This window comes from Myotis nattereri, assembly GCF_964212035.1.
Source record: "Myotis nattereri genome assembly, chromosome: 17".
NCBI lineage: Eukaryota > Metazoa > Chordata > Mammalia > Chiroptera > Vespertilionidae > Myotis > Myotis nattereri.
Genome location: NC_138092.1, coordinates 7,198,472 through 7,217,852, shown reverse-complemented (window position 1 = coordinate 7,217,852; position 19,381 = coordinate 7,198,472). Strand labels below are relative to the sequence as shown.

The following is a 19,381-nucleotide window of genomic DNA, read 5'->3' as shown; positions in this document are numbered from 1 at the left end:
ATTTGTCAGAGACGTTCTACAAAGAATTCTCAGTTGGTCGTGAGATTAGAAATACTTTAGGGGTTCACAGACTTTAAAACAGGAAGCAATCTATGAAAAATACAGCTACCAACTCTTACTTTTGGCAAGTAAAAGCACTTAAATTTTCTTATTTTGCCAATGGTTTCAACTTACAGACCAATATTTGATTACTACTAGGTTGGATTAACCTCTGAGATTCTACTTACACATGCACAGATGCATATACATCACACATCGTTTTTTGAAGCTTCTGCAAAAAGTAAACAAGAAAACAGAATTAAATTAAAAGTAGGAATAAACAGTGAAAAAATAGAACAGTGAGGTAAAGCCAGGTCCAATAAGATAACTAATCATCTACAAAGTCTAATGAAGGACAGAATGAAAGCAAAAGAGAAACAGAAAGGGGAGTGGTAGAAGAAGATGCCAAGCAATACTTTGGCTCGGGAAATGGGCATTCTTGCCCGAGGCATGGAATGGAAGTTAGCAGGCCAGGTAGGAATGGTGGGGGATGAACAGAAAATGTGCACGCCCTGTCTAAAGCCTGCAGTGGTGAATGGTGACAAGACCAAGTCCTGGCCCTGTGGTGCTGACCATTCTAATTTTTTTTAAAAAAACCAGAAATATGGCTTTTAAGTGAAATCTTCCAGTTCTTAAACACTACCAACTGACCGACCTTTTTTTCTTTAAATCACTTAATGGTCCAAGTAAAATACACCTCTGGGACACACTCAGTCCTCTCATTGGGAAGCTCTGGTGTAGAGTGAGGAAAAGGCGATCAAGGGTAACAACCTGAAAGAAAGTCAGAGGAAGAGGCACAGCCCAGAACAAAGACCAAGACTAAGGAGGAGGAACCAGTAAGGCGTGTTATGAAAAGTCAGAGAATTCCAAGGAGCAGTCACTGTGAAACGCAGCAGAAATAAGATCAGGACAGGTAAGTGGTCACTGGTACTAGTTTTAGAAGCAGATTCATTGGAGTAGTGGAGGCTAAAACACAGATGCTGGTTGAAGAAGATAAATAGTTCAAAACAACAGGGTTAAATGAATAGCAATGTGTGGAGCTATCCCCCCCCCCCCCCCCCCCCCCCCCCCCCCGCACATCTGCTGCTGGCACTGAGCTGGTACAGACCAGAAATGCTGTTGGCCATCTTATAATACGCAGACAGCCTCCACAACAAGGAATTGCCCAGCTCACAAAGCCAACAGTGTCACTGTGGAGAAACACTGAGGTAGGTGTGTAAAGCCTTTCTGATTTCATGGGGGGAGAAAAGCCTGTTTTAAAAACAGTAAGTTAAGACAAGATCGTTATTTTTGCTCATCAAACTCATGCATTCAGGCTCTCATTAATCCCCATGTTGATACTGTATTTGTTAAGATTACAAACATTAATAGGTGTTTCCTTTTATCAAGACAAGAGTGATAGAAGAAAAATCAGGAGGATTATAAGTCATCCCTGTTTAAAGAATTGATATATTCAGCAATCTTGTAGAAAGGCAGTGAGTTTCAATAAGACATACAGTCATACCCATTATAATGAAATAAGACAACGATAAACTTCATGGTAAGTATATTAACAACCTTTTTAATATATTTTTAGTATGTACACTTATTTTGAAGGACCTTTATATTTAACAGATTCATTAAAATCAAATTGTCCTAACTGACATATGAAGGTATAAATTAACCGTAACACACTATCAGAAGTTAAGAAAAAAGAAAGCTCTCTTGACTTCCATTCCACAAAAGACCAAAAGTTTTAAGAATTCACCCAAAGGCAAGGTAAATTAGAAAGCAGCCCTTTTATGAAGAAACACTATTATGTCAGTATCTCTCACTTCTCCTAATAGTCCATTAACCCAATGACAATTCCTTAGTCATATACTATTCTTTCAACTGATCTTAAGACTGTCAACACTTATTAAGCACTTAATATGTAGGCCAGGCAATGTGCTGAATATTATAATAGTGAGCAAGTTATTTCTAAGCATTTAAAGAGTAGGAGAAGATAATAGCAATAATAAGCAACAATAACAAACTAAATACAATAGCTAATTTCAAGTGAGTAGTCATTAGAAATATGCATTAAGTGGGGTTCCTACCCACCTGGGTGGCGGGATTCTGGGTAGCTTGCCAAGGTAGGTGCTATTTAAGCTGAAGACAGGAGGACAGTAAGCTAGATGAAGCAGGTTGGGTGAAATATTCAACTTTGAATGGCAGCTCAAAGGCCTTCAAGTAGAAGGGAAAAACAATGGGGGAAAGGACAAGAACTTTGTTTGCTTCCTAAATCTTACCTTGAAAAAAGTATTAGAAACCCCACGAGTTCTATTATTTCTACAAGATGCAAAGAGACTATTTTAAACAAGGCAAAGTAGAAGAATCAACTATTAAAACATAATTGACAGGAAGAAAAAACACTCTCATTTGTTCAATAAGCAAAAACAGTATAAAATTGCTAATTAAATTCTCAGAAAAAAACAGTTGATCGGCTCCTTTACCTAGTTCATGACAACTTGTACCAAGACAATATATAAACAAATCTGTGCCAGCATTAATTTGCACAAACTTCCTTCTTACTGCTTCACATTCTTGCACACTAATTATTCATTTGTCTTTTCTTCAACAACCACCAGTCTGAGAATATTCAAGTCACTTGCCCAAAGGCCTAAATAAACCTTCTTTATTTTAAAATTTCCAAAATTCCAACCTGATTTCCAAGAGCCATGCCTTAAATGGCTATTATTTCACTACTTCCCTCATTCTGTTTGGGGCATAATATATTTATTCCAAATCTTTTAAATGCAAGAATATGTTATTGTATTATTTTCAATTATATGTGAGGACAATATACTAGATAGGCTAGATATAATTCTAAAACAAACTGAGTTTTCTCTATTTCTATAATATAAAGGTGTTAACGAATAACAATTTAAACAAATGTTTACTGAATTCATCTTTTATTCTTCTTTTGGCAAACAGATTATATGAACAAAACTATACTGCTCGCTATAGTTATACACACTCTTTCTTGCTTTATACAAGTTGTAAACATATTTAAGTCGATAAAATTCTTGACTTAGCACATTCCAGAATTCTGACATACTTTTTGAGTTAAAGCAAAAGAAAGCTTATGAAACTTCCACTGTATTATCATTACACAGCAAACGAAATTAGTATATCTGCTTTTAAATTAACATCTACCATTTTTTAAATACTTCAGTTTTAGGTTAGAGCTAAAATGATTTTTATCTAAAGCAGTGGTTCTCAACCTTCTGGCCCTTTAAATACAGTTCCTCATGTTGTGACCCAACCATAAAATTATTTTCATTGCCACTTCATAACTGTAATGTTGCTACTGTTTTGAATCGTAAATACCTGATATGCAGGATGGTCTTAGGCGACCCCTGTGAAAGGGTCATTCAACCGCCAAAGGGGTCGCGACCCACAGGTTGAGAACCGCTGAAAAGTTTTATGGAAGAAAAAAAAACAGAGCTAACCATACAAATGCTGTTCATAACCATATCAACAATTTAAAGATGACATATTTCAGAGGGGCGGTGGTGGGTAGGAGATTAACCAATGAAGTTATATGCACATATGCATAGCCCATGGACATAGACAATAGCATGGGGAAGGCCTGGGGAGGGGGCATGAACAGGTTGGAGGGAGACAATGGGGGGCAAGGGAGGACATCTGTAATACATTCAATAATAAAGATAAATTTTAAAAAATTATACAAATTAAAAATAAACCTATAATCAAGAAAATGCCACTCATCTTGTTAGAAAAAAAAAAGTTACCAATAAGGTATTTTCCAATGCTTTAAATGTAGATGAAATTTATAATAACTGGTTTCATGATACCTTATTTTATTACTTCTTAATGCTTATCTTTTAATTTTAAAGCAACAGGTTACTTCAAAATAAAGGCAATATGATTAGTATTTTATAATTTCATTATTTTATAAATTTCAGAGCCCCAAGAAAACTCAGATCTCAAAACAGGCAGCCTTCAGAATGTATTCTGCTTGGCAGCAGAATGGCTTTTAATCTCTTGAAAGGGAATACCTTCATGTAGTACTTACTTGCTCTAGTTGACCAGTTTCCCACATCATCAATGAGACTGACACCCATTTTTAATATATATACCTGATATTTAACTGCAAAAATTAGTTGCATTCATAAAGCAAAAATTCAAATATTATAAACTTCATGCTAAATGTTACTAGCTTTTTCTAATTGGGGAAAGACAAATCTAATTTAAAAAGTGTAATTTTCATAATACTTTTTTATCAAGTTACCAGACACATTTGTATATATGAGTACTATCTTCTTAGAAGGAATACTGTTACGTGTAATTTGAAATCTGAGCTAGATAAATCATTCACACCAAAAGGTATTATATATTGATTTGTACTACACAGTCTGGCTCCTAAAGAGTGGCTTTCAGCTTGATCCATACATGTGATACAAACATTCTCAAATACTTCAGGTTACGGAAAGGGGACATTAAAAGGCTAACAAAATAACAGTAAAAAAGGCTTTCTTTTAATCCTAGAGAAGGAAGCAAAAAGAGAAAGGTTTTGTAAAAAAAATTGGGAAAGAGGAAGGATTTGAAGTATATTTGGCCTTGGACACTTTTGACAGTGCTGCTTCAACTTGTAGCAGTTCATGGGTAAGAGAGGTCACAAATCGTTTCTCAGTGGAAAAAAGTGCAAGGAAAGCAAAGCAGCTGAGCAGTGAAGGAGAAAACACCACAAAGAGTACAAACATTTGTAGTTCTGAAAATAAGAAGTTTAAGAAACAGCAAGTAGTAACAAATTAATCAGACATTAGTATGTTGGGACCTTTAAAATGACACAAAAATAAAAGGCTAATCTATAATTCTTTACAGGTTTAAATCTGATAGGGAACACCTATATATTTTGAATCTGTCTCAGTTTTAACAACTGATTCCCATCTGAGAAAAAACATTTTAAAATTCTTAATCATTAAAACAAGCTTCTTGGCTGCACTTGGATGGGGAAATAAAAAAGCTTCACAGTATTAATTTCACTAATACCAAGGTTACTGCAATCAAATTTCTTTATAAGGATAAATTAAATTTGCTATCACCATCCCCACAGTATTGCAATCTTCAAGAGAAATTACACTGAAATGGTTACTGAAAGCTTTTAATAAAACATTAAGATTTATTTCAACAGAATGTTGAGGATCCCATATTAATAAAAAATATAAGCAAATAGGGTTGCATCTTGGCTTATGAATGATGCTCTCCACAATGGACGTACAAGTGTTTAAAATACCAGTAAGGGGATACTGGTTAAAGTTTATCTCTGACTATTTTTTAAAAACCTATTAGCAGCTATGCCATAAAACTGATTTAAAGTAGTTTTTTCTGTAACGTTTAAAACAATCCAGCACTTGGTATAAATACTCATATCGGCACACTGTACAAAAACATAATTGTGCAACACTCTGTAAACTAGCTGCAGTTTTCAGTAACTCTGTTCACCAACCACGTGACAGAATTGTAATGTTCTCCTAAGCCATATGCGTGTCTCATATATCTGAAAGAAAAAGAAAAAGAAAATGACTGGTTTTGATGAAGGTAATTCTTTGTATATAAACGTTTATTATGCATATAACACCAAGCCCTCTGAATGAATCACTCCACAGATGTATCATTCAATAAACTGCATAAGCATATTACTTAAAAAGTTCAACAGCATGTGAAAAGCATAAGATCTTTAACCACGCCTGCTGAGTTTAAGTCCAATAAAACACAATCATTGGCGGAGGGGGATTGAAATTCTGAGTACTCAGTAAGCTTAAAATTTTTACCTAATCCAAACCATTAATGACCACCTTAGTAGGTTTATCTAACAAACACTAAAGCCGATAGCAAACTCTCCATGCTGTGTTTCAGGAGACTTCTGAGTCATGTAAAAATACTTTTACAATATGAAGAAAAAGATATCTAAAGAATAAACAATCAGGCAACATGAATATATTTGTTTTTTCACTTGTTAAAACTTTTAGCATTATTAATGTCAACTCAGAACAATATTCAAACTAATCCTAAAACTTTCTAACCTTTAGAAATGATTTTATTATTAACTCACATGCAAAAATAAATCACTATAGATTTAAATGATTATCTAAATCTCACATTTTGGCAATGCTTTTTAATTCTACAATTGCCTTTAACATAAATAAGCTTATTTAATTCTGCTGAGCATAGGTGTTTTTTAAATTAACAACCTAAAATATTTTAATAATCCTTTTTGTCTTAATTATGAAAAATAAAACAGTAGACATTTCTAGATACTTACACAAGTATTAACGGTTTGTTTGGATATTCTTCGCCAACTACAATAGGAGGAGAATCTGCCTGTATTATCTCTATTGGTGTTTGTAAAATATGAGACAGGGCTCTTAGCTATAGGAAAGAAAATGTATTAGAATAAAAATAAATAAAAGTATAAATCTTATTGAAATCATAAACTACTGAGGTATTCATGAGCAGGGCAATCATTCAGAGCAGGGATTCTCTCTGTTTATCACTATACACTAAGAACCTGGCACACAGTAGGCACTTAATACATATGTGTTAAATTAATAGACAAATATAATATTTATTAAATCGAATTCTAAAGCTTCAAGCCCTGGCTACATGATAGCTTCTTAGAAAGATCAATGTCATAGTAAATAAAGTGAAGGAATGGGTAGATTGGGCTCATTATATAGACTCTTTACTTTTGAAAATTTCCATAATAAAAAGTTTAAAAAAAAATCATTGTTAGAGCACCAGGCCAAATCAATTACAATTTTGGAGGGAACGGGGGGAAAAAGAGGGAACGGCGCAGAATAGGAGGTTTATTTTTCTTAAAGCTTTTCAGATGATTGTAATGTACAACTAGGGTTGACAGCCTCTGCTCTGTAATTTTCAAGGTGCAAATAGAATGAGATATGTATCTGAACTGCACTACTGTTTCATGGAACTTCCATCTAATTAGTACACAAGTTTAAGTAATTTTATACCACAGAATATAAAATTAGAACTTAAAGTGGATGAATAACAGTTAGTAATACCATCAATCTTCACATAACCTTATGGAACAATACTGTTATACTTATTTTTTTATTATACTTACTTTAAAGACCTAGAATTTGATGCAGAGAATGGTTAAGAGGCCTGCCTAAAGTCATGAACAAGGAAATAAAATGACTTGCAAACTGAGGAAGTTCATAAACAAATTTGAAAATCTTTAATGTAGGGCCTTGATCTATGTATTGGCCCCATTAATCTGTCTAAAATGTAGTCCTTTTAGAAAGTTTTAAACAAAAATAAGAAATTACTTCAGGAATCTGAAAAAGGTTCTATGTTTTCATACTCTATCATAAAATGTTCCTACAAGGTACAAATGACCTACCCAGTATGCACAGGGTTTTTATTATCCCCATGCAATTAGGAAACTCGAGCACAGCAGGTTGACTAACTCCTGCAAAGTCACAAAGCTGAGAAGAGGGAGGAGAAGCCAGGACCCAAAGCTTTCCCTCTCATCTCCTGACTTTCTAATAACGCAGGCTGTCTCATCATCTTGGACCACTTAGGTGTTTTATTTTATTTTAATAAAACCAAGTTAACAAAGTAAGATAAATAACTGGAACTAAAACAAATGATCCCGTTTAAATCCCTACAAGTGTCTAAAGGTATATTTTCTTACACTTAGAAGCCAGTCGGTCATTACCAATTAGGAATTCAGGACACATTTGTAATAGATTTGTGTGGTAGGGCTTGACCTGTAATTTCAATAAAAATACTGTTTTCTATTTCTGTTGTAACTGATATGTTACTTTTCCAATACTGACTTTCATCAGTTGAGCCACTAGGGTAAATATTACTGTACCTGAGTAAACTCTTAACTTTCCTGAGTCAAAAAAAAATAAAATACTTTGTCAGTAGCAGCATCACAAATGGAATCACTAAGGCAGACACAACACTAGCCTCACCAACCACAGCTCAAACGCTGGGCTATTTAAAATGAAACTGTAATTCCCTTCCTGAAGGTACATACTGACAAGCCTAGAAACGTTACCTTCCTACAAGTCAATGCTTTGTCAGTAGGGAGACAACAAGTAAGTAAAGAAAAGGAATCTTCAAAGAAAAACTGAGATCATCTGAAAAATGTCTGGGATTTAGAAATAATTTACCAATCCACAACCACTATGAACAATTTAAACTTACCTCCAGCTGGCCTCCCCATGCAGCTGTGTTTATAATATCATCACAGTACTTTCCAAACTCTTCTGTAGAGAATAAACAGAATATAGCACTTAATAATTGTCATAACTCTTGTTATAAAATCCCTCTTTATAGTTTCTACAATTCCTAATAAAACTACTCAAGATGTGAACTTCCTTCTTCTTTACCTGTACTCTCCAGAATTTAGTCCACTTACAGATCCAAACTTAATTCACTACAATTTTCCACTACCTTTCATCCAAGAGCAAAGCATTTCTGCTTCCCTCCCTCAGTCTGAGACCCAAGGAAGGGCCTTAACTGTATAACAAGCCTACTTCCCTCTCCTTATCCCAAGCAATGACTCCCCAAAATCGTCAACTTATTCACTACCTTGACATGTACGTTAAAGCCTAAAGTTGCACCTGAAAGAATACGCCAAAAGAATAAAAATGTAGCCTCTATAAAATCAGCTCCACCGTAAGATCTTAAGAAATGAGCGAAGAGAATCAGAGTAAAAGCACAAATGTGTTGAAACTCCTTTCTCAAAGGTAGTATCCAATAGGGCCTCCACTTTTATTTTGGAAACATTTACCTTATTTGTATCAGCATCGTATATAAAATAATATATTTTAACTGCAGAATAATTAAATATGCAAAAAATTAACTACCTAGTAAAGCAACTTGTACTACTATGTATTAAAATTATAGAAAATAATGCTACCTAAATTTTGAGATCTTTTCCCCACAAGGATTATACCATTTTTTCTTATTCTGAGCCTCAGGAGGCACTTGATTTAACAATAACCACCACAACTGCAACACCAAGACATAATAAAGAGAAATAAATTACCTGGAGTATACATGTCTCCTGTATTGGGGTTTGTTAAAAATGGCAGAAAGTCTTCCATGTGGCTTTGCATATAGTTAGCAGTTTGGCTTCTTAAGGCAGCTACAGTCAGAGGGCATTCCCGCTCTTTCAGCTGATCTTCAATGGCTCTATACATACAGTGGCCATCCGAGGGAATCTGTTTAATTTCCAACTGTCTAGCTGCCAATATTTGAGCAAGTTTTTCACTTTCTACATGTCTAGCTCCATGTAAGTTCTCAATTTCAGCTTCAGCTATCCTTTCTTTCTGCTCCTTTTCCAATGCAGCTTTTTTATCCTAAGAAGAGGACAACGTAGGAAAGTTAACTCATACAAATGAGGACTAATTTACATTTATTAAGGAGATAGAAAGATATCATTCTTAAAACATTTTGCCATTTTTCTTCCTTCTCCCACAAGCACTATCCTATTGCTGATATCATCACTTGTAGAATCTTCTATACTGAGAACTCCTTTTTTAGGACAAACTACCTTTCTGACCTGTGAATACTCAGAACCTAGCTCTGTACTGGAACAAAAGCCCTCAATTTTTTCCTTGAAAAATGTAAAACTTTTAAAAACTATATGCCTACATGCCAAGATTCTAAAAACTTTACTTACTGACTTCAATGTCCTGTCTTAAAACTGGCTTATCCTAGTTCTTAACACATACCTTATCAAATTTAAGTCCAGGCTCATACCAAGCTTTGTAACTTACCACTACACCAGTGGTGCATTAACATGATAAAGCCTTTAGAAGGGAACAGAAATTCTACTTATATGTATCTAGCTTTGAAGAAAATGTGTGTGTGAAAACAGACACAAATATTTTATTCACATAACAGATCTATTCTTCTAGATAAAAAATTAAAATATTATAGATAAGATTAAAGTTCCCCTTAAGGACCACTGCCAATCCCAGTGCCTGCTCTAGCGGTCTGTTGTATATCCTTCTAGATTTTTTCCTATACATTTTATTTATTTATTAATTATTGGTTGATTTTAGAGAGAGAGGAAAGGGGGAGAGGGAGAGAGACAGAGAGAAACATCGACTTGCTGTTCTGCTTGCTTATACATTCTTGGTTGTTTCCTGTAGTGCCCTAACTGGGGATTGAACCTTAAACCTTGGCGTATCGGGAGAATGCTCCAACCAATTGAGCTACCCGGCCAGGGCCTCCTTTGCATTTTAATAAATATAGATGTACTCATAGAAAATGTGTAAAAAACCAAAACTTTTTTTTAGTAAAAATGGTATACATTACATCCTGTACCTTGCTTTCCTTATTCAAATGTCATAAGAAATCTTCCCATAAAGCATAGGCAAAGAAGGGGGGGGGGGTGTCAATGAGAGATTTGTGATATGAAGGATGGATAGGAGGTAGAATGAGAAGGCTGGAGAAAAAGAGAAAACATTCTTAACAGTTGGACTAGGAAGGATGAAAAACCAGAAGCAATATATGTCACACAGATGAACAGAGCGCATATAGCTAGAATACCAGAGAAAAATGTCAAGAGCTGAGGTTGGAGAAAAAAAGATAGTTACAAACGGTCCTGACTTAACGAAGCTTTGACTTAAATTTGTTTGACTTTACGATAGTATGAAAGCATGCACATTCAGTGGAAACCTTACTTCAAATTTTGAATTTGATCTTTTCTCAGGCTAGCAATATGTGGTAAGATACTTTTTCACGATGATGGACAGCGGCAAGTGACCATGAGGATAAACAACCATACGCCACAGTGCAGTCATTGTTAGATGATTTTGCCCAACTGTAGATAAATGTAAGTGTTCTGAGAACATCTACGGTAGGTTAGGCGAAGTTGAAACTCAGTAGGTTAAGTGTGTTAAATTTCATGAATGTTAGTTCAGGTCCTTTGACAAAGAACTCCATCATTTTTTCCCTACTCTCTTCTTATATAACACGTAAGACAGTACTGAGCACACAGCACTGACTTAAATACTGGGTGAAAAGACTTCCATACCCGTCTCTTTTGTGCTCTTGATATCCGAGGCGGCTGATTCTCAAGAACCAAGTTTGAAATGTTAACAGCATCAAAATCTCTCTAAAAAAGAAAAAAGAAAGAAAAGAAACAGAGAAAGCATTAACTAGTTAATAAAACATACTTTTAAATTAGTATTCAAAGTATCAGAGCAATTATTGAAAATCACAAATATGTGTAATCCCATAATTGAAATTTGAGTAAGAGCAGTAGGTCAGTATTAGATAGCATAGTTCTGTCTCCTTTCTCTCTTTATAAGAGAAAATTTGCAAGATCCACAAGAAGTTTCCTTTTAGCCTTCCAAGACAATGCTCATCCCTGCATGCTTTTCTTCCTTCTTAGCATGCCCACCCATTAATCTAAATAATGCTTTTAAAGGCCAACACATTCAGCACTCTACCCTTTCCTTCTCTAAATGTTAGTACTCACAGGATAGACAAGGTCCCGTGTTGGCTCAGTGCATTACTACCTTCTTAACCTCAAATGTGGCATAAACATAATTAACCAGAACCTAATGAGCATTGCTTCTTGACTCTGGGAACAAGTTGAGTTTTTACTATCCTTTCCCATCTACTATAGGTAGAATTTAACTTATAAAGATCATCAAGACATTACAATGAATTTTAAACATTAAATGGGGATTATGTACTTGCTGGAGAAAAAAGATGTTAGCCTTTTAACTATCAGGATTAGTAGCTAGTATTTTATTACTGCAAATAAGTGAAGTTAGTTTTTAGTATGACACATACACACACAACATTCAGTGCCTCTAATAACTTTCCAAGGCTATAGTCCAAATGACCAAAATATCAAAATCAGATTAAGATTTCAAAGAGTGGTTATCACCTTTAGTGAAATTAGTATTCTTATATTTTTCAGAGGAATCTGTTAAAATGTATAAATTGCCATACTGACAATAGGCAAGATACAGAGAAGCATCTGGGAAAAAAAAAAAAAAAAAAGAGAAAGTAATGACAAAATTCAGGCAGCTTGCGGAAAAGAAACAAGCTTAACTTAATGAAAAAGTTAGTAGTCCAAAATAAAATGGCAGGTTGTATTTGAACAGTTGGGTAATATGTAGCTTAAGAATCAAAGATTTTTGTCCCTAGAAACCCAGGAAAGAAATTTCAAAACGGAAAGCCCTGAGAGAACAAACAAAACTATCTCACTAAAATGCTGGGGAGACAAACAGGAACACCATGATTGTGAGAACACAATCAAACACCCGGAGCACCAAACTTGTGACCGCCCAATAAAATATCTAAGGGCACAGAAGGCCCGGATCTTGATGACTGGCTAATAAAGTTAAGGAAAATGAGACTACGTTTAACATAACAACCGCTGTAGGTCAGTACATACATACAAGCTGTTTTCCCTGGCAACAGCAGACCAAAAAGGAACCAAACAAAATAAAATGTAATTATGGCAGGAGAATTCTGCATAGACATAAAGAACTTCCTGGCTACCGAAATGGAGTGAGGTTATGGGCTCTGAACTTTGATATCCAAAACCCAAGCAAGCAATAAACTACCCCATGATAAAAATTATAACAGAACTCAACGTTCACATCTGGCTTTGGCACTTAGCAGATGCTATGAATTCAGGACAATGTTCTTAATCTCGGGGAGTCTGTTTCCCACTTGAAAATGGGGTTGGTTACCTGTGCTTACGTCATAAGTAATACCTCCGTGTGTTATTGCATGCAATGCGTCCAACACAGTGCGTGGCACACAGCACCTATTAGCTATAATAATAAAATGGTGACAGCATGCCCCAATTTACCCAAGAAGCCAGTACATTTTCCTTCATCACGACCTGTCCCTAAAGCACTTTTACACCTTAAAAGTGATTTCACACTCACCGTCCCACTTGATGCATACAGAACCTTTACTCAAACAGCAGAGTATGAGGATATCTGGAGAAATTTATGCCCAGGAAAAGGTTTTTTGTTTTGTTTTTTTAAAATATATATTTTATTGATTTTTTTACAGAGAGGAAGGGAGAGGAATAGAGAGCTAGAAACATCGATGAGAGAGAAACATCGATCAGCTGCCTCCTGCACACCCCCACACTGGGGATGTGACCGCCACCAAGGTACATGCCCTTGGCCGGAATCGATCCTGGGACCCTTCAGTCCGCAGGCCGACGCTCTATCCACTGAGCCAAACCGGCCAGGGTATGCCCAGGAAAAGTTTAACTGTACCCACGTGACAACCATACTTAATGGCAGTTTGGGGACCACACATCTGTCCTTCCAACTTTCATTGGGTGAAGCCTCCTCTAGACCACGTTACCCATCTGTCCGTCTTCTGGGCCAGGACGAGTTAAAAGTGCCCCTTCTTTTGCTGACCCCCCTTACAAAAACACACACTCGACCGCAGAAAGAATGAAGGCAACAACGCCTGCGCAGGACTGGGCGGCTCCATCTCCCTCCAAACGGACGCTTTTGTGCGGTGGATGTGGACAAGGGCTGTCCAGCACCGTGGGCGGGGCGGGGGGAGACCGACCTGACCCTCCTGGGAAGCCAGCTTCAGCTGCTCCAGCTCCTCTCGGTGCCGCCGCTCCATTTCTGCCTCCAGCTTAGCAACGTCTTCCGTGAGCTGCTTCCTCCTCTTCTTGTCATTCTTGGGAACGGCATTCTTCATACCTTGAATTTTGGCTGGAAATCCACCCAAAAAAAACAAAACAAACAAAAACTTTTAAGTCCAAAATAGAGGGGTTAGAGTTAATGAGAAAGAAGGGGATGGTGAAGGGAGAGGGTAGAGAAAACGTCACTATGGCAACAAGAGGGAGTGCAGAGCAACCCGACCAGGACCGAGAGACGCCAGAGGCAGAAGCCGAGTTGCCCCCGCCCTCCAGACCGACTCACTGACGACCCTGTGAGTTGGCTGTGGCGGGCGACAAAAGAAAAATAAAAATGACGGAAGTGTCTCCATCTTTTCCAGCACCCCTTCTGAGTCCCCCAAATTGAGGTGTGAGGTGCTTCCAAACGCACCCACGTGGGCCAAGGGCAGGTGACGGGGCAGGGAGACCGGGAGGGAGGCGGGGCTCGTTCTCCCGGGCGGCGTGGAGGGTCTCAGACCCCGGCACGCGAGAGGCACGCGAGGGGCGCGGGGCAGGGGACCGCGGGGCCGAGAAGGGGGTGCCCCTGGGGATGAGAGGATTCAAAGACTCCGGGGCAGGCGAGGCGAAAGGGAGTCGCACACCGGCCACTCTGGCGAAGTCTGGGACAAGGCGGATTCGAAGCCACGACCCCCCTCACCTTGCAACTCCTTCTTCTCTTTGCGTTGCTTTCTCACCAGCTGCTCCTCTTCGTCAAGCTCGTCTGCCAAGCCTTCCTCCATGTCCACCCGGCGCCCGCACTCGGAGGAACCAGCCGGCGCCGCCGGCTGGCGGGCACCTCCCACCCTTCACCCCTCACCCCGCGCGCCATTGGCTAGGCTGGCGCTAACCCCGCCTTCAAGGCGGAACCGGATAGGCCGGATCTCTGGCAGGAGGAGGCGGGGAAAACGGAAGGCTCGCACATGCGCACTGCAGTGGGATACGCCCACCCAGGAGGGGAGCGGGAGCCGGGGGGCGCGGGGCGGGCTTTGCGGATGGAGGGCGCGGCGGGAGCAGGGGTGAGCTCGCTGCCTGGAGCCCCTTGGGCCAGAAAGCTGCGCTCTGGGCTCTGGGCCCTGATGTGAGGCGCGCAGAGATGACATAGGGAGAACCATTTTGGAAATTTGTGGGTTTTTTGTTCCATTGCTTTTTTAAATCTCACTTTTGGTTCCATGGCTAAGAAGGCCTATTGAAAAGGTAAGAAAAAAAGGAAAAAGAAAAGGTAAGAAAGAAAAATCAAACGTCAGTAAAACCGTTGATAACTATCAATAGGAATCCCTCCCTTGGATCAATCAAACAGTGGGTAGTAAGTTGTTTATTGTTTTAAAAGTGTTTAAAATAATAGCAACAGAGGCACTTTAAAATGGAGTTTGAGCTGCCATCCCCAGGGCAACGGGCCTCGCAGATCTTACTCCTCAAACCTTTGGAATTTGTTAAAATGGCCTTTGGACTCGGCCTAAAACACCATTGCATCCAAACAATAGTTTGCAAAGATGACAATAAAACCAGGCTAAAAATTAAACACGTGAATTAGCATCACTGTGTTAGCTAATCTGCATCTACAGAAACTCCTGTTCATGTAATTGCTTCCCTTCCTTTCCTCATAAATACCCCAGCCTTTGTTGCCTGTGGGCCCTGACAATAAAGATAACCACTAGAAAGGCACCTGGCGGCCAAATGGGCTCAAATTTTTAAAAATAGAGCTTTGCCCTGGCCCCTGTGGCTCAGTGGTTGGAGCCTCATCTTGTGCACCAAGGGTTCATGGGTTCAATTTCTGATCAGGTGGCAGGGCCCGTCCCTTGTTGAGGGGTGGGCATGAGGCAGCCGATCGATCTCTCCAATAACCCATACCTTAGCAGAACTTTCCTTGGTTAGTTTTGTATTTAGCACTGGATATGTAGCTTCTGTATCTAAGAAGAAGTCGATTCGTTAGTTGCCTGATGTCAATGGTACCTGGGGCTCCTGTGTTGTTTTTGCCCCCACAAACCAGCATCCTTCATTGCCTGGGGGCCATATTGAGCAGAACAGAGATGGGAGTTTTATGTTAAAAGGGAAGTGAAAATAATTACACCAAAATTGGTTTTAGTGTTGTGGAGAAAGTAGGATTCCCCAGTTCCTTGTTGAGAAGGTCGGATTCTCCATTCGGCTCAGAATTCCTCACTTAAGTCTCATGGCTTCTCAATGAAGCCATTTCTAGGATGCTTTAATAGAATTTTTTTTTTTATCCGCTTTTTGTACTTTTAACCGTCTCTTACAGAAGAGATTAAATGGAAATTGTGGAGAGGTACAAAGACAGAAACAGCCTCCCGGAGGGTGCTTCTCAGCAGTCAAGCAGGCAGCCGGCCCAGAGCCTTTTCAGGGTAATATCTGAGAGAAATGAGAGTCATCTATTTGGAAGAAGCAGTAAACAAGTTGCAAATTTACCAGAATTTTATGAGCCTACTGCTCTGCCGAGGAATGGAAACACATGAATCCAGACTAGCTATAAACTGAAAATGCAATCAACAGATTAGGATGATAATACCTTTCTCTTTGGTTTCCTTAGCTGAGTAATAGGGCAAAATGCCATTTTAAGGCATCATCACAAATGACTGGTTACTTATATTTAGGAGGATGAGATGTTTTCCTAAGCATACATTTAGAATTATGTTAAGTCACATGGTTGCCTTTGTTACAGGGAGGCTTAACTTACCATCTTTGGGGCTTATCCATATTAAATAATAAATGTATTAATCATCATTTTCCAAGGTAAAATATGTACTCTGGTATACATGATTTCACACCTGAGAGAGAAAGTTGTTTTTTAATTGACATTATTTTAAATTTAAAAGTTCCAAGGTTTAGAGGGCTTTTCTAGTTTTATGATAATTTATACTACTGATTTTTATATATTCTTTATAAGATGATTCAGTGCTTTCCCTCAGTGTGACTGTCATTGGCCTTCCTGATTTGGGTCTGTGGGCTTAATTCAAAGTATCTAAACCTAATCTGTAAATGCTCTTCTAACTGTTAATTGTATGATTGATTTTTTTTTTGTTTATTTTGCTTGAAGGTTATTCATACTTTTTAATTGGATAGAAATAAAGTTTTTCCTGCTTATAAAAATAAATTCGTAAAATTGTTTAAGTAAATGAAAGACAAGGTCAGAGGTGAATAGATTATAAAAAAAATTTTGCTATGAAGGGTATGAACATAAAAGGAACAAAACAGTGTACCACAGAAAAACAGTTTATTAGCAAACCCAGAGAAGTAGATTTTAAAATAGGGTCTTGGTTTCAATTAAGAAATAATGGTTAATACATAATATCTAGTTGTACTTAAACGCAATGAAAAATTAGCTCAAAATAATGCTAAGAGATTATATTGAAATGGTTCAGATGTGGGTATTGGATTCATCTAGCCCAGCCGTGGGCAAACTACGGCCAGCGGGCCGGAGATCCGGCCCATTTGAAATGAATAAAACTAAAAAAAAAAAGACCGTACCCTTTTATGTAATGATGTTTACTTTGAATTTATATTAGTTCACACAAACACTCCATCCATGCTTTTGTTCCGGCCCTCTGGTCCAGTTTAAGAACCCATTGTGGCCCTCGAGTCAGAAAGTTTGCCCACCCCTGAGATTCTAGCCTTATCTCTAACAGGAAACGTGAAGTGCCCAGAAACAATTAGAAAAATATGTTAATAAAAAATGAAAACCCCACCTAGCTGGTGTGGTTCAGTAGTTGAGTGTCAGCCTATGCACTATGTGGTTCATGGGTCGACGCTCAACCACTGAGCCACATCAGCCAGGCTATGTTACATATTTTTATAGAATTATACAAGTTTTTATGCACATTTTGTGTGTGTGTGTGTGTGTGTGTATGAGGATTCAATGAGGTTAGCAGAAATTATGTTACCATTTTATATATGGTGTCAAAATGCCTCAAAATAGTTGAGTCTTGTGTAAGTTATGCACCAGGAAGTCATGGTTCTATTCCCTGTCAGGGCATAAGCTCAAGTTTCAGGCTCAATTCCCAGTAGGGGGCAAGCAGGAGGCAGCCAGTCAATGATTCTCTCTCATCATTGATGTTTCTATTTCTCTCTCCCTCTCCCTTCCTCTCTGAAATCAATAAAAATATATTTTAAAGAACACCAATTTACCTACCTATCCAGTCTTGAAATTGAGGTGTAGGTGTAGTGACCAAGTGTTTAGTAAATGGGAACACGGGCCCATTCCCATGCTCCAACTCTCCCTCCCACCCGTGGGAAATATAATGAAGGCCATCAGTTACACTGTGCGACCTTGGGAATCTAGTCAGCTCCCAAGTCAAGAAAACAGCCAGCAGTTTTGATCTTACATAGCTTGCTTGAAAGCACATCCCCCTTCCCTTGTACGACCCGTTTTTCTCTGTTTTCTGTACTCTATAAAATCTTGTTGCCGGGAGCCCGTCCATCCTTGCTGTTTCAAGGGACCTGGCATATATGGCATACTGTTCTTAATATGTTTGCTCACCTTCTTGGCACTCTGTGTTTTAACCAAGGTCACCTCTCTGAGAAAGGTTGTTTCCCCAGGTAGGGATTTTCCCCTGAAGTTAGGGAGGGAATAAAACCCCTTAACTAAGTGCCAGGCGGGTAATTAATCACTTTAACTACGAACAATCATGCTTAAGCTACATAATCTTTACTCCCTGGAATGGAGATAAGAAACGCCCTAACCTTTGGAATAGAGATTGATAGGATTGGAATCAACTGGTATAAATACAGATGTAACAAGACAACTAGATACAGAACCTAGACACAGAACCTACACAGAACCTAGAGACAGAACCTAGCGAGAGAACATGGCAAAAGATCCTGGACAGAAACTGGCCACAGAACCTAGAGACAGAACCTACAGACAGAACATGGCAAAAGATCCTGGACAGAAACTGGCAACAGAACCTAGAGACAGAACCTAGCGAGAGAACCTGGCTACAGAACCTGGATAGAACATGGCAAGAGAACCTGACTAGAACCTGGTGACTGAACCTGGCTGGAGAACCTGGACAGAACCTGGCTGGAGAACCTAGCGAGGGAACATGGCTACAGAAGCTGGCTGGAGATCCTGACCAGAACTTGGCTAGAGATCCTGGCTAGGCTGCTGATCAACTGAATGCTGTCTCTGTGTCATTCCTTCTTCGCTGACTCCGTCCAAACCTTTGGGGACCCCTGGACCTGCTGGGGTTGGACCCCAGCATCATGTGTTGGGGAAGTATGGGTGGTGGCAAAACAATGGCACTGGCCAGCGCCCTCTGTGTGGCCAGTCAGCAGGCCGGATGGGACTTAGCAGTTCAACTTCACTAGTGGCAGCATGTGTGGCGGAAACTTACCCACCTGGCTTCCATGGGGTCTTCCCATGTGTAAGTAATAAAGGCTATGTCCTTCCCCTCTAGTCCCTGTCCCTGATATTTTAGGACTATCAGAGAACAGCGTGGTGCTCCCAGGAATGGAGCTCTTATACCAAGGAATAATCCATAGGATATATATATATATATATATATATATATATATATATATATTATATGTTCTGGGGTTATATAAAAATTGATTTTAAAGAGAGAGGAAGGGAGAGGGAAATAGAAACATCAGTGACAAGAGAGAATCATTGATCGGCTGCCTCCTGCATGCCCCCTA

General features: G+C 38.7%; 1 protein-coding gene across 2 annotated transcripts; it reads right to left on the bottom strand.

Moving 5' to 3' along the window:
• Positions 1-4,541: 4,541 nt before the first annotated feature.
• On the bottom strand, positions 4,542-14,915 carry OTUD6B (OTU deubiquitinase 6B). Of its 2 annotated transcripts, XM_081110886.1 has the most exons (7): positions 14,391-14,915; positions 13,636-13,787; positions 11,111-11,191; positions 9,113-9,425; positions 8,266-8,327; positions 6,350-6,456; positions 4,542-5,584 (listed from the first exon to the last, which is right to left on the bottom strand). In XM_081110886.1, the coding sequence occupies exons 1-7, from the start codon at positions 14,470-14,472 to the stop codon at positions 5,500-5,502; spliced, it is 882 nt and encodes a 293-aa protein (XP_080967012.1). In that variant the 5' UTR covers positions 14,473-14,915; the 3' UTR covers positions 4,542-5,499. The 2 variants fall into 2 exon arrangements, with proteins under 2 accessions (XP_080967012.1, XP_080967013.1); XM_081110887.1 differs by lacking the exon at positions 11,111-11,191 and having other exon boundaries at positions 14,391-14,491.
• Between the last annotated feature and the right edge of the window lie 4,466 nt (positions 14,916-19,381).

Bases quoted from the DNA above. Each gene is read 5' to 3' on its own strand.
- OTUD6B (XM_081110886.1), bottom strand. From the start codon at position 14,472: ATGGAGGAAGGCTTGGCAGACGAGCTTGACGAAGAGGAGCAGCTGGTG. The intron at 13,788-14,390 runs GTGAGGGGGGTC...GTGGATTTCCAG, and splicing joins AGAGAAGAAGGAGTTGCAAG to CCAAAATTCAAGGTATGAAG. The intron at 5,585-6,349 runs GTAAGTATCTAG...TTTTTCTTTCAG, and splicing joins AACAAACCGTTAATACTTGT to ATATATGAGACACGCATATG.